Source organism: Ammospiza nelsoni, chromosome 1 (assembly GCF_027579445.1).
Source record: "Ammospiza nelsoni isolate bAmmNel1 chromosome 1, bAmmNel1.pri, whole genome shotgun sequence".
Lineage (NCBI taxonomy): Eukaryota > Metazoa > Chordata > Aves > Passeriformes > Passerellidae > Ammospiza > Ammospiza nelsoni.
The window spans coordinates 66,453,095-66,468,500 of NC_080633.1; the positions used below are offsets into that span (position 1 = coordinate 66,453,095).

General features: G+C 45.5%; 1 protein-coding gene across 2 annotated transcripts in view; it reads left to right on the forward strand.

Annotated features, from left to right (window-relative positions):
- Positions 1-737: 737 nt before the first annotated feature.
- NEDD9 (neural precursor cell expressed, developmentally down-regulated 9) overlaps positions 738-15,406 on the forward strand; it is a 37,201-nt gene continuing 22,532 nt past the window's right edge. Inside the window, exon 1 of one of the 2 annotated variants that reach the window (XM_059474690.1) lies at positions 738-769. In XM_059474690.1, the coding sequence (XP_059330673.1) occupies positions 758-769 (12 nt within the window). In that variant the 5' untranslated portion in view covers positions 738-757. The remainder of the gene's footprint in view (positions 770-15,406) is intronic. The other variant, XM_059474696.1, reaches the window with a different exon arrangement.

Sequence of the window (15,406 nt, forward strand, 5' to 3'; positions counted from 1 at the left end):
CTGTTGCTGGCTCCCTGGGAGAAGAGACCAAACCCCACCTGGGTACAACGTCATGTCAGGCTAGAGAGTGTCAAGGTTCCCCACTAGCCTCTTTTTCTCCAGGCTAAACACCCCCAAGCTCCTCCAGTCTTCCTTCACAGGACTTGTGCTCCAGACCCATCACCATCTCCGTTGCCCTTCTCTGGACCTGCTCCAGCACCTCAAGGTCTTTCAGTGAGAGGTCCAGAAGTGGACACAGGACGTAAAGTGTGGTCTCACCAGTGCCCAGTACAAGGGATAACTGCCCTGTGGACCACTGCTGGCCACACAAGTGCTGATCCAGGTCAGGATGCCATCGGCCTCCCTGGGCACACGCTGGCTCCTGTTTACCCGTTGTCAACGTGTGCCCCCAGGTCCCTTTCCGCCGGAGAAAAGTGAAGGCGAGCAGCTCTGAAAAGGCATGGCGGGGTCCCTGGGAGCAGGGCCGCCAGCCCTCGCTCTGCGGGGCTCTCTCTCGCCGGCCATCGGCGGAGTGAAGCGGCGGAAGGCGCCGCGCCCGGTCTCGAACTCGCGGCCCCGCCGGCGCCACCGCGGTCCGGGCGCGGTGGGGGGGGGGGGGGGGGGGGGGAGGGGGTGCGGGGGCGGGGCCGGCTCGTGCTCGAGCGCCATGCAAATGAGGGTGGCGCTATGCAAATGAGCGCGCTGGGCTGGCGGGGCGGCGCGCGGCGGAGCGCGCAGAGCGCGCGGGGATGCGGCGGGGCGCGGAGGCGGCGCAGCCATGAAGTACAAGGTGAGCGCGGCGGGCAGCGAGCCCGCACCGCGACCCGCACTGCACTGCGGGCCGGGTCCGACCGCTCGGGGCTCCCCTCCGCACCTCCTCAAGGCGAGCCTGCGCCCGCGGGGCGGCCAGGTCTCCCTTTTGCCTTCCGCTGCGCTGCCTCGGGGCGCAGAGCCCGGGAAGGTGCCCGCGCGGAGTGGGAAACGAGGGCGCAGCGGAGGGGTCGGGCTGCGGGGACCCCCGGGTGCTGTGGCAGTGTTGGCGGTGCAGGAGAAGGAGCTCCTCTCGCTTTTCCCGCTGGTGCTGGCTGTGAATAACGGGGTGAGCCCGGGATCGCGGTGCGTGATGGCCAGGCGCGTTTGGGACAGGTACCCCGATCCTCCCCGGAGCTCATTCACCTCCTTCCAGGCGCTTGTGGATGTTTCCTCATCGCGGTGCGGTCTGTTTGATGGATCACAAGCGAGGGGGAAAAAAAAACCCTAGCATTTTTAAAAAATGGGTAGCCTATCCCCCATACTAATTCCTATCATCCCCGCTTATTCGATAATCACTTTTAGCGACTTTTTACCAGAGGGGGTTGTGGTTGGTTGGTTTTTTTTGGTTTTTTTTTTTTTTCCAAAAGACACAAATGTGGAGCCTTTTGTCCTAATATTACTAAAAAACGTCTGGGCAAGGTACAGAATTGCCCACGGGGCATTAGATTACTGTACAGACATACCGTAATCTTGTGCGATTGGAAAAAAAGGGGGAGGGAAGGAAAAACTTTCCTTGCCCTGCCAAAAATAACTTCAGCGTCAATAAAAAGGTGATTTTGGAAATGTCACACGCTATATACTTACTTGGAGGCTGAGTTGCTTTGGAAGTGAAGTCCATCTCTGTACTAAAGTGAGGCATTGTGGTGTGAAAGGGTGCTGATGGAGTGGCAGTGTGTGTGAGAAGTACAGTGATACCCAGGTAAACGTGCAGGGATTTTTGTGCTCCTCTGTACATCTCTGAGCTGAGTCCAAGTTTTCAGAGTCTCTCAAGCCAAACTTTGGGAAAGGTCAGAGTTAAGTTTCCAAAGCAGCTGCCAGTTTCTCCATCTCATGGAAAGACAAGGGAAAAGAAATTGTGTTAGATGTGTAGATGTGGGTTGACAAGGTAATCCGTGGCTTTCACAATTTTGAGGTGGAGCTCATGGCTTTTTTTTTTTTTAAATCGTGTCTCAAACAACTGACTGATTGGAAGTCTGAGATGAATTTTATCTGTTCTCCTCTATCTACTCCACCTCTGATCAGCCCAGGTAGACTTTATACCTGCCTAGAGAAGGTGTTACTCTGAGCAGAAAACATCAGGCACTCGAGGGTAGAAGAGCAGTGTTGCTGTTAGTCCAAAGCTCACAAACTGCTTTCAGGCTGCCCAGGGACAAGGAGCACTTGTATCCCAGTAGCAAAATAAAGGTCCTGCATAGTTATACAGCTTCCTGATTTCTTGCATGCAGGCCAGTGGCCCTGCAAGAATAGGGACAGATAAGGTGGCTCAAAAGGGGGAAGTCTTCCCTGCTCTGTAATGTTTCCTTTGCCCTGTATTGTGGGAATGAGGATTTTGGATTTGGTTTGTGATGATGTAATTCTAGACAGAGAAGACTAGACAGAGAAAGAACAAGCCATTAAAAATAAATAAATAAAAAGAGAAGAATGAGTGGTTTGGCCTCAAAAACCTTCTTGCTGGATTACAGTGTTTACTTTCCCTGGGAAATGTAAAGTAGTTACAGTGTTTAACTGGGACAAACATTCTTAGATCTATTTCTTATCCCTAGAGTAATACACAAAGGAAATACCTGCACATTCGGTCTTTGTTCTTTTGTTCTTTCTGTATTTTCTCTCTTTCTTTTATCTTCCTATAGAAAAACATTATTTTTTTTATTGTACACATGAAATAAAGGAATGAAGAATGTTAATGGCCTGCCTGGGGACATATCATCACTTCAGAGGAGGCTTAGCATCCAGGTGCGGATTTGGCTCTGTTTACCTGCTCCCAGTGTTATACTGGGGCCTGTCATTCCTTCCTTTCATTGTGATAGTCTGTAAGGCCTCATTTGAAGAAATTATTGAAATGCTCATTGTAGTTTAATTCAGAGTTTTAACAGTAGGACAGAACAGGAACTGATTCATGGGTGAGACCCTGAATATGTTTCTCCATCACTCATGACTTTGCTTTCAGTGTGACTAAACCCAAGGTCATTTCTGGTCTAGAAATCCTTTTGGTACACAATCTATACATTTTTTATTCAGACATTTTCAAAACTTGTTCCCTCTCTATCTTCTGTTATCTAAGCTTCTTTTATTGTCCATTGCATTTTTCCATCTTAGCACTCAAGTCTGAATCCTCTGAAATGGAAGATCCCTGTGGACTTAAGCAAGTTCAGAATTTTACCTTAAATATGTCTCTACACCACTGTCTAGCTTTTGCACACTGTGTGAAATTCAGTGATTCTGTGACTATTTAAAGCAAAGAGAAACTTAACCCCAGGTCAGGTCCTGCTGTCCCATTCATGTACTGCTTAAAAGCCTGAGAACACAGAAGTTATTTTAGCTGAGCTATGGAAAGATGGGAAAGGTTAAGCATAAGAAATACTTCTGTTGGTTTGGAGCATTTCTTAGTCTTGTTTGTCTAAGAGCTGCTTTCAGAAGTAATTCCTGCAGGGGTGCAGTTGCATGAGGGCAGCACCTCAGCTCTTTGAGGACAACAGCTTGCTTTTGAGCTTAATCCCCATGTACAACAAAACTGCACCCCATCAAGTTCTCACAGGACTCCATTCCAGTGTTCTGTAATCTGGAGTAGGGTCAGCCTTTTCTGGAACCAAACACAGGCTGTGACTCCAAGGATGGAGCAGTTACAGCTAGCTACAATGTACTCTGTAGCAACAGAAATTCCAGTGGGTTTCCATGATGAGGGAGGGACATGGATGGGAGAGGGTGTATCTGGCCCCCAGTTCCTGCACTCTTATCTCAGGCAATAAAAGTGCAACAGAAGCAAAAGGGAGAAGACATTATCATAACAAGGCTTTTGTAGCTGGGTGGCTGTTCACATGGAAGACAAAATAAGAGGGGGAAGGATGGAAGAAAAGGGGACTTGTCTGCTTACTAAAACTTCCAAACAGTGAAAGAGGAGAAGAAAAAAAACCTGCATTCCTTACCTCATTTAAGCCAAAAGGAATGACGTAGATGTAAAGTATGAGGTCTTGATTATCTATTTTTAGATAATTTGTTGGGCAAGGAAGAAACCTAAATAGGGTTCGAAATGCCTGCCATTTGCGCTAAGGCACAGTCCTGTAATATATAGACTTGATTACAATGTCTGCACGCCAAGACAAACAAAATAGTGTCCCTGGGAAGAAATACAATATTCCCAACCAGAAGTGCTTGTGAAAAGCTGCTTGTAACCCTGGCAATGAAAGACTTTGAGTGCTGGACCATGTAAAAGGAAAAGAACTGTCTGTACTTTATTAACCAAATCCTCTCTGTTTCATTTATTCCTTCTTCCTCTTCGTTTCACTTTTTATTTCCAGTATCTCAGCAATCACAGGGTGGCAGTCAAACTCACAAGTAAATAAGAACTGTAAAGTCTTGTAAAATGTAGTTAGGAGAAGAAAAAACTGACAAGGGGAAAACCTGTCCAAGTTTGTGCTGTCTCTCTTACTGCCATGGGTTTAGAATGGAAGTTTCGTGATTTTTCTCTCACCTGTGCACCTGCAGGATGAGGTGGCTGAGGCCTAGCAGGGTCAGGCCCACGTCAGCAGCAGCAGCACCAGTGAGATGTAGCCAGAAGGACTGTCCCCTTCAAAAAGTTTGGAGGGCCACTGTCAATTTCAGGTTCTGGCTGTAGCCTCTGTGTGCCCTCCTTCCCCTCCCATACTCCCCCTGTAGATTTATATTTGTATACTCAATAGAGGAGAGTGCCCCAGTACCCCAGGGTAGTTGAGAAACTCCAACAGTTGTGTCCACTTGCCCTACCAAAGTCTTGGTGGGACAGCAGAGTGCTTCTAATTCTGTTTTATATGGAGCTGCTGAGGCTTAGAGATGTTACAGGGCTTATTTCAGAGGAAGAATAAGAGCCATGACAAAGCATTGCAGCCAACAGCAAGCAGTTTTTTTACCTGATTTCTAAACTTCTGTCTTTTTATGCTAACAGCTGCTCCTGAGTTATGTAGCTGTGAATCTATTGCATCAGAAACTGGCAGTCTAATCTGTCTCTGTCCAGTAGTTCCTAGTGTTTGATGGGGAAGCAGAACTACCAAATGAACAGCCTTCCCTATTTATTTGATTGTCCCAATTCAGTTTGATTCTAGATAGAGCAAGAGGCATTAGATACTTGTCTGGGATGGTTTTACTTTTGCTTTTAAGGTCCTGCAGGAGGTTGCAGGTTGCATGTTAGACTATTACTTGGCCTAAAGGTATCTTGACTCAAGTCTACTGATTCCAAACAGTGCCATACTATCAAAATACCTCATCCAGGGGGACCTATCGGATCAGAGAGCAGGAAAGCTGTCTAATAGGAAGACTTTATGGAAACATCTGCTGCAAAGGAAAAATGAAAGCACATTTCAATGGTTATTGTCTTAGGCTGCAGAACTCTGCTATTTTGTAGAATATAGTCTAGACATCAGAGAAGTCTCATGAAGTGTTATTGGGAACTTGCTAAAGTTCCTAAGACTGCAGACAAACTCATCTTTGGAATCTTACCATCTCAAGCCCAGCAACAAGTGGGGTTAGAAGACTATACTTGCACTGATACCTGATCACTGAACACTGAACTCCTGTGTGTGGTGTCTGAGGAGAAGTTTGTATTTGTGTATTGCCTGTGCTCCGTTATAAGTACCAGAGTAATTGCAGCAGGCCAGGTGCATCTAGAAAAGTAGAAAACCAGGAGCACAGAGCTTCCTACATGTCCTATTGCTGTTATCAAAGGTGTTAAGGGCATGGGAGTGCCTTCTGCACACAATAGATCTGCTTAGGTCACTTAAGGGCCAATGGGAAGTCACTCTTGCCATGCTTATTTTATTTGGACTAACTTATTACAGCATTTTAAGTATTTAAATCCCATTCATACCAGTAGCAATTAGGAACCCACCTGTCTCCCAGGGTCCAGAGTTTAATTCCATTTTTAAAGCACCATGAGTGCTTAAGAGGAGTATGCACAGTCTCAGCCTTGGCTGCAGCACTTGTGGAGGACCCTTATCTTGCACTGTTCCCATTTCTGGGTGCACTTGATGGAGACAAGTAGCTGAACTTCTTAGGACATAAAAGTCCACACGCCTCTCTAGGAAACCACTTTCAGTGACATTTGGAATCACAAATGCCTAAGTCACTTTTGAAGAGGCTTCTTTACATAACAGATGCTCTCTGAGCATCCATGAAAGCAGTGGACATCTCCTGTTAGAGCAGTGGCCCCTGAAAGGTGCTTTATGCCGAGCCTTCAGTGGGCTAGATCAGACTATGAAAACAGTATTTATGGCAGGTATTGAGCAATGTTTATTAAGTCAGGCCACTGCTAAGAAAAGCTGCATGTAGAGGCACTTCTGCCTGTAAACGGCTGCAGCTCTCAGCATCAGTGAAGCTGGGTCACTTTACAGCAGCTGAGAGTGCAGCCTCTGCGTATTATTGCCTGATTATCACAGCCTGCTCTTGGCAAGTGCCCGTTTTCTTTTGCCTTTTGGTCTAGACATTACAGTAGTGGAAACTGTCTTAATTTTAAGGAGCTCATTTTTCCACAGCAGATTTGGACGTAGTTTGTGTTTGACATGAAACAGGGCTGCTAAAGCTATAGTTCACAGTCCTAGAAACACAAGTGCATAGCATGACAAAAATTGTATATTTTTTTTTGTCTATAGGGATGAGGCCTATTCTCACCTTTCTATTTTTATGTTGGTTTTGAAAACACTTTCTTCACAGTCAGAGTGGATCAGCCTGCCAGAAAAGGAAGAGAAATGAGAATGGGTTCACTCTACAGGAATGCAAGTCAGCACATCAGAAGCCCTTTCTTAAGCAGGCCTCATTGACAGCAAGGTTGAAAATTTTAGCAATAGCAATACCATAAATAATTTGGCAACAGCAAGTCTTAGAAAATGCTGAAGGAGCCTAGGATCAAATCTCAGTTCTTCCAGCAAATGACCTGCTTAGCTGAAGACACAGAGAGGAAGATACAGATCATTAAAAAATCAATAATTCTCTTTCTAAAGAAGTTTCTGATCCAAAGGGTTAAGTACAAGACAACCAGAAGTGTGCACTCTGTTTAAGATACAGCTAGCAGTAGGTGGTGTCATGAATGCCCTTGTCCTGTGGACCTTACATCCCGTTAAAATGCTTAGGGTAATAAACCAATTTTTACTGCTACAGGAGGGCGTATTTACAAGCAGATATCTTATTTTGCTTTCTGTCTCTCTTTTTATACTGCTTTATTTTATTTGCAACCCAGGAACTGCCCAAACCAATCTCTCACAAGATCAAGATCTTACATGATGAAGCTGAAGTTGAGCTTCAGCCTGAGATTGAACAGAGTAACCAGAATTGCTTAAAACTCATTTGCACCTTCACCATCCCTCTTCTCTGGGGGTACACTTACCCAGAAAATGTCAGCTTGCCAAAATTGAGCTGTTCTGGGAGGCTTGGTGACTTTTGGCCACTGCCTGTAGGATGGAGATGGCTCTGACTGGACCTGGCAAACATCAGCTGCCAGCCAGGCTTGGCTCCCCTGGAATTCTCATTCACAGGCAATGTGCCTCCTGTCCCACCAGCCTGCTGAGGGCTGGAAGCAGCCTGGAAAGAGGAGTTCCTGAGCTTGCTTTTCTTTAGTTAGCTGGACTCTCAGGGCATCCCAAATTGTAACTGCTGTGTAGTATCCCAGATGGTGACACTGAAGTGACAGAGTAGGATGGCTTTCCCTTCTAATGAATTTTTATTTTTTGAGAGACCTGGGGGAAGAAGAGCATGTCCTAGTTCATCGAGGTTCTAGACTTTAAAAAAAAAATTTAAAAACATACTTTTAAAGCTGAAGCCGTCAAACAAGGGAATTGGTGGCAATACTGAGGTCCTGTGTCTACATAGCTGTGGTTTCTTGACAATCAAGTGGGAATTGTTTCCCCAGAGCCGCAGAAGGAAGGGTTAATTTTGGAAGGAGGGTTTGGGTTGTTTTTTTTTTTTTTAAGGAAACTTTGTCTGGGAGAGGACTGCTCCCAAATGCCAGAAAGTGGAAAACTGAGAGCTCAAAACACACGTTTTGGGATTCTTTCTTTCCGTACTTTTTTTTCCCCCCTTCTGCTCTGCTTCTTCAATTCTTTAGCATTTAACATCCGATCTCCTTTCATTAAGTTTTTAATTGCTTGCCTGAGGGAAAGAGGTTAAGTTTTACATCTGCTTTTTGATTCTGATGTATTGTGGTTTAATCACAGTGAGATCATATTTACTCTAAGGGTATTGTTTGCATGCTTGATTTTTTTTTTTCCTCTCTCCCTGTTGATGTCACAAAAGGCACACAGCCCTCAGACAGATTTGAAAAGGCCTTTTAAAGTCATGGAACGAGATCACACCCTTCCTTGGGTGGGGGTGAAGGAAACCAGTTACGAGGGTGAAGCATATACAGAAAGCTTAGTGAGTTAGGTGTGGTGGAATTTCCCAAAATATTAATAGATCTCAGAAAGGTAAGTCAGGGGATGTGATTTGTAATCCCAGAGAGAGTAAAGAGAATGCTATTTCGGCACTCCTGTCAAACCCCAGGAGTTCAGGGGGAATGAGAGGAATGAGAGGAACATGCGATGAGTGGATCAGCGCTCTGCCCGGCTCTAGGTGTTTCTGTCGTGCTCCGTGTGTGACGCCCGCGATGGCAGCATCGCAGGGTGGGTGGTGTGCCAGCCCAGCGGTGCCTGCTCGGTGCCAGGCTGTTGTCCCGGGCTGTTGTCCCAAAGGAGCATTGTCCCAGCCGTGTCCCCTGCCCGCGGAGCTGGGACCGCCTGTCCCACTGGCTGCACGCAGGGAAAGGGAGCGCCCCGCTCCCCTTGAGCTCCTCCTGCTCTGTGCCATGCACGTGGGGTTTGGGATGAGGTACAGCCCTGGCGGCATCAGGAACAGCTTATTTAACACCTAGGATGTTATGTTTCTGTGATTGCCTTTGTAATGCCTCTCACCCCCTCGAACTGATACAAAACTGGGCAAGACAATAAACCAAAACTCAGTCAACAGATGAAAGAATATTGTCTGAGCAAACAGAGACAGCCTGGGGTTTTTTTTCCCTTCTTGCCAATGGAGAATTATCATTTTGTTGCTCTCAATAGATACGAGCCAGAAATCTTTCTTTTCAACTCACTTTTCCATTGGGAAACATCAGGCATGGCAATAAGCTGATGCACTCAGTGCAGAATTGTGAAGTATTTTATTCACACAGGCTGGAGCACCAGTTGGAATTGTTTGGGTGAGCAGCACTTGACCAGAGAAGTATCTTTGTTAAACCAAAAGCTTGTGGGTTTTGGTGTTAGAAAGCAAGAGAGTGCCTGAAAAGCAGAGCTATGAGCTTTGCCTGAGGAGTGAACTGAAGCATTACCATGGTGAGCACTTGCAGCTGGGCTCCTTATTTTGTCATCAGCTGGGAGAGCCAAAGGAGCTCAGAGTTCCAGAGCCACGCTCAAGCTGGGTGCTCGGGGCCTTTCCCCTGCTGCAGCTGTGGTAGCTGTGACACCCTGCTAGTGCAGAGGCTCCTTGATAGGGGCTGTGGTAGCACTTCCTGCCGCCTCTCTGTAGCTGCACACTTCATCTTGACATAAAGGGCAAAAGCCTGCACACACTTGTTGCTGGCAGTGAGTTGTTTCAGGGCTGTACATGGATGGGGGCTGTTGTGGCCAAGCGTTGCCATTCCATGGTCCATTCCCCATGTCACTGCCCACAGGGACCTGCCCAGGAACATACCGGGGCAGCTTTGTGTGTATCAGGTACTGCCTTTGCTGTTCACACTGCCTTCTTCCAGGTTTGAGCAGACCAGCAAAGACATTTTTTCAAAGCTGAATGTCTTATTCAGTGACCTTATTCATTCGACTTCTGTTAAGTAGCCTTTGTGATAGGTTGCTTGTTACAGATAGACCTGTTACCTGCTGTGTCTCAAGAGTTGCTTTCCTTGCCAACACAGCACAATGAATGCTTTATTCCAGGGGCAGTGACAGTGAGAAATAGAAAAGGAGAAAAGAACCAAAGTTAAACTGTCCACTGACTCTTGCACTGAAACCCTTCTGTCAGAAGGCACAATAGAGCTAAAATTTTCCTCTCTTCTATGAGTCCTGCTTGTAGGCAAATGGTGTATCTCAGAATAAAACTTTTTACAGGGTTTTCAGAACAATCGTTTTATCTCACAGGCAGATCATTACTGCTGGGCCTAATGCAGCCCTACAAGGGTATGTAAATGTTTAAGCTTACTTTGGAATACCAGTCATTCATTTTTAAGAAATCTAAAAGATGGGAATCTGTATCAAAAATATTATGAGATGGATAACTAAAAGTCATCCAACCAAAATTAAGCTACTGGTTTGTTCACAGACATTGCCCCCACCTTTCCTTCCTTTGTTCCTCCCTTCCTACTCCCAAGCTAAACATAGGAGAGAAGCTGTTTCTCATTTTAAGAAACAGTTTGCCCAATAATAGAAAAAAGGGGTCCCACCCTCTTTCAGTGAAGAGCAGAGGCAATTTTCCCAGTCGTGTTTGCACATAAACTCTACACACAGGAAGCAATATTCTAAAACAAGACAAAGCTGAACCAAAAATACGCCTCAGCAGCCAAGAGCGGGGATCAGTATCCTCCTATTGCACCTCTGAGGGATGCAGCAGGAATCCTTTGAGCTCATGGTTGGTTGAGCCTTTTCCTCGAGCGTTCATTCATCGTGGAGCTGGCAGAGAGGTTCGAGTGGGCAGCCCTGTGCTGGGAGCCTGGCACCGCCGCACTGGGCCCTTGAGGAGACCATTGTGTTTAATCTCCTGGCATGTCATTTGTTATTCCTGCCTTCGCTGCCATGGCTCTGGGCACCTCACACACTCTCGTTACCCACGTCACTGCCTATGTTTACTCTAACACAAGTGGTAGATGTTTCCACTCTTCTCTTTAACTCTTGCCTCTTTTCTGCCACTTAGCCTCATCAACAAGCACCTTCTTCATCCTCCAGACTATGAATTACAGAATTCTGTCAGTTCTCCTCACTGCAGAGAAGGGCAGCCAAAACAGGTCGTGATCTTCAAAATATTTTCACGTGTCTTCATCCAACTGCAAATGTGTCAGCCACCAATTGCCACAGGCTAAGGAGAGAGCAGACACCTCTGACAGTTCTGTAATAGACTTCATTTATACAGCTGAATTTGGCATGTTGTTCCTCCAAGATTTGAGAAGAAAAATAGTTTACAGAGTCTTATTTTTTTTTGTTTGGGTTCTGCAAGTAGAACAGCTGACAATTTTCAGAGCAGCATCTCTTGCTTACTGGGTCATGCATCCTAGGTGCAAAAGAAAGAAAAATCTGAGGTGTACAGAGAATACAAATTTTCCCTTTCCAGCTTTTATCTAATGGACTTTAAATGGCATTAAAGGAAACCTCAGACAGAAGTTTCAAATCCCAGGTTCACTTTACCCTAGAGGGAGCTTGAAAGCTTTACTTTTGTCTCAACCAGTGTAGAAAGTTGGGACCATGGGCACTGTAATCTGCATTTGATCTTGAGAGTATCCATTTCCGTTCCCTTACTTTTAGACAGTTTCTGACAGAGTCAGCAGAGTCTGCTGAGCCTTTTCCTGCAATATGTTCCAGCTGAAATCCCCAGGCAGCAGTCATTAGGGTCAGGCTCCATTTTCACTTTGACCTGCTGACAACTGAGATAGCACTTTGTTAAACAGAAGACTGTAAAACTTCCGATTTTCAGTGATTTTACATAAGATGCTTTCTACTGCACTCATGAGCCCAAGGTTAAGAGGAATTTAAGCTTCTTGAGAACAAATGTGGGGTTTTTTTGTTTTGCTTGTACAGAGCATTAACACCGTGGGGGCCTGACCCTGGCTTCAGCTTCCAGACATCCCAGTATTGCTAGCAAGGCTTGACACAAGAAGCTGAACTGAGTCTTTCCAATCCACCATTAGCTGCAGAGAAGCACTCATGACTTGAAGTAGGGCTGTCACAACACTGGGAGCTCAGGAGAATGCAGCTGCTGCGCAGAGACCACAGGGACTTTAGGATTGTGAGGAGGGCACCACTGCTCCTGTCATGTAGTTAGTTTAACTGGACCAAAGGAGAGCAACAGACACTCCCAGTATTAGTCTTATTAAAAGAAGCTGGTAGCTGCCAGTATCTTCATTTTGTGAAATGCAGCTGATTTCTATAACAAAATGAATTTTTTCCCTATCTAGCATCAGGTAATTTTCCCCAGCCTTTACAGAACTTGATTTTGTAGCTCTGCATCTGTTGCCCTCCCTTTTTTTCCTTCTTTTTTATTGGGAATATAAAGTCCCTTTAAGGGGACTTTTGTGCAACTTACTAGTTTTGAAAACAAGTTCCAAGGCAATTTTCTCATTGCCCTTTCTCTAGGAAACAGACAAGGTTTTTTTAGCATTTAGCGATACAAAAAGGTCACTGCTGTACTTTTGTCTTCTCATATCAGATCTTAGTGCTTACTTGGTGCCAGTTCTCAGGCAGTTGAGTGGACAGGTCCATGCCTCTTCAGAGCAAGTCCAATTAATTTCATGTAACTGTCCCCACTCTCTGAGCTGATGAGACCAATGAGAAGGAATATTGATATATGGGCTACAGTGCCCACAGAATGAGAAAATGATTCAGATTTGTCAAATCTTTGGAGATCAGGCCCACAGGTGTTGAAAGATGTCTTTGATCAGAACTTCTTTCCGCGTGATGAAAAGTAGAGATGACCATCGCGATCACCACAGCAGGTAAAAGGTACCTGTGGTTTCCAAAGCTTGCTTTCTGTGGTCACAATTGCAATTTTCTCAAGGCTGATTCTGCTGACTTGTGAAAGTGACTGTGACACTGTTTCTGAAGCTCACACTAAGCAATCCTCTGAAGGAAGAATGAAGTGAGGGAAAACACAGGAGGTTTGCTTAGCAGGAGCAGCGCCTTTGCTGCTGGCACCAAGCAGCAGGCTTAGTGTTTCTGGTCCCAGTGCTTATTTGGAGGAATATTTTTCCTGCTTCACTGCTCCATCAGTGAATGGTGCTGGTGGCATGGCTCTGGGCTATTTAAAAGGCCTCGGGGAAATGGCTGTGAAACAAGTGGCAACCAATTAGTATAATTCACATACTGGTGCCTGAGTTAACACCAACAATGAGAATCTGAAGCTGTTTGCAGCAAAGAAGTTCCTGAAGCACATCCAGAAAGTGTTAACATGCTGCATGCCAGGTGGTGAGAAGGTCACTGGGACAGAGAAAATGAGCAGCTAGAAAAAAAAATTCACATGGGAACTTTTATCTGCTCTAATTCTACCACCATTTCAGTTTTGTTCTGAGAATTGCTTTGCTGCAGAAGCTAATCAAGCTTTTCAAATACCTTTAAACACCAAAGTACAGAAAAATACACATTTATCTTTGATTTTGCCTGCATGGTTAGTGCCTCCCCCACCTAGCTGTAATCTTCCTCCTTTAAACAACTCCCCCTGTGAAAGTCTTCTTAAAGTTGCACAGGCTCTGGTCCCATTAGTAGATTTCCCCTGTGAAAGACGTGCTAGAAAGAAATGTGGAAAGATAAGAGATTGACTTGAATATTCAGATTAGGCGGGGGCTTTTGTTTTCTGAGCTTCAGATCCACTAAGCAGCCTGGTTGACACAGCAAGAGCATAGAGGTAGTGCCCAAGAAAAGACTACTGGTTTTGACCATGCTTAAATAATAGTTCTACAGTCCTGCCAGGGTATGGACAAAAATTGCTCCCTGCTTTATCTGTATTGGGATATCTTAGTGTTGCTGACTGATGAGCTGAGTAGACATACATCAGAGGGAATGGTGGGCCCCAGTGCTGCTGTTTACATGGGAGTTCAAAATGGCAATCCTGCTTTTCCAAGCCAAAGCTTAATTTATACCAACCTCGCTAATGATGCTGATGAAAGGTAAAGCCAGTGTTTCTCATACATTTGAAAGCTGATCTCCCATTCAGAGAAGAGGAAACTGATCTCGTGCACCCCATTTCAACCCTGCATGTCTTGGGAAATGCATGTTCACCTACCTTTTATGTGATACCTGAGCTTATCCCCCTTCCATCCACCAGTCAGCCCTGCACACAACCTGCTACACTGAGCAAGGTCAAACTAAAGTCTTTGTCTTGAGGAAGCACAGGAATGATGGGAAAACATCAGTGTGTCAACAGGGAAAGATATAACAAGTGAGGGATGGTTAAGAGAAGAAGTTCTGAAGTGTCCAAGAAGGAAGATAAATATGACAGATAAAAACACTAAATTGTACTTGACGCTATTCCTTTGATATAGGAAAGATAAATCTTTAAGGCAGCTGCATATCCTTTTTGGTGGCATAGCACCATTTCAGTTTGTGTACTGCATCCAGATATTTCAGCTTGAACACTTCAGATCCAGGGCTCTGTATATTTTTTCAAGTGCTTACAATTGGATTATAACCACCTCTGCTGACTGCCTTCACTGAAAATCAGGCAATCATGGAGCAATTGTTTCCAATATGTCTGGAAATATCACCAGAGCCAAGAAATTAAATCTTCATGGCCTTTTTGAGGGGTCCAAGAATGTTAGTGCAGACAGCCTGCCTACTTTCCATTGAGTACCTTGGCCAGTTACTCACAACTGGATGTGCCACAGAGGCCTGCAAAGAAGAGGAAAGGGAGGTGGGTCCGTCTGGGAGAGGAGATGGTACTTATTGGTAACACATCACAGCCAACAGTCTTCCATCAACTCAGAGCTGGCTTAAAACTGCATAGCAGAAATGCTGCTGGGAGTAGAACCCCAGCAGGAGAGAAGTCAGGGCAAGCTGCAAAGCCTGCTTGGAACTCTGGGCAAATGCTTGGGGGTAGAGCTGTGTGAAGCTCCTTGTGTTGATGGTACTGCTCCACTTGACATAATCAAGAAAAGTGCATCTAAGAGTGCTTAAACTGTGTTGACACAAGTCAAAGACGCTCTTTGGCTGCCCTGAGTCTCCCCTTAAGTTACACACAGAGGCTCTTTGTGGGGCTGGTTGATACCTACATTCTTACCTTCTTTTAGATGGGCACCACTTTCCTCATGGCATGGGCATGACCCTGCTTGGGGTCACTGGGCACATTATTTTTTAGAATTATATTTCTCTCTTGAAGATCTTTCTACAGAAAGTGGGCCTCAGAGGAACCATGTTCTTTGAAGTTGGTTTGGAGGGTTTTTTTTTTTGTGGGGCTGGTTTTGAGGCAGCAGGGGAGGAAGGGTTTTATCTATTAAGCTACTGCTGTGCTATGCTGTGCCCCTGAAGAACTTTGCAGAGTGAGAAGGTACTAAGCTACATGCAAAGATGAGCATCGTAGCTCAAAACCTGTGATGTTTTGTCAACTCATTTTTAGATGGTCTTTCTTACTAGGTGGTCTACAGATTCATCACTTTTAAGGCCACCTGCAGGTGTCAGCTAAAAACGCCAGGCCACTGTCTTTACACTAAATGGGA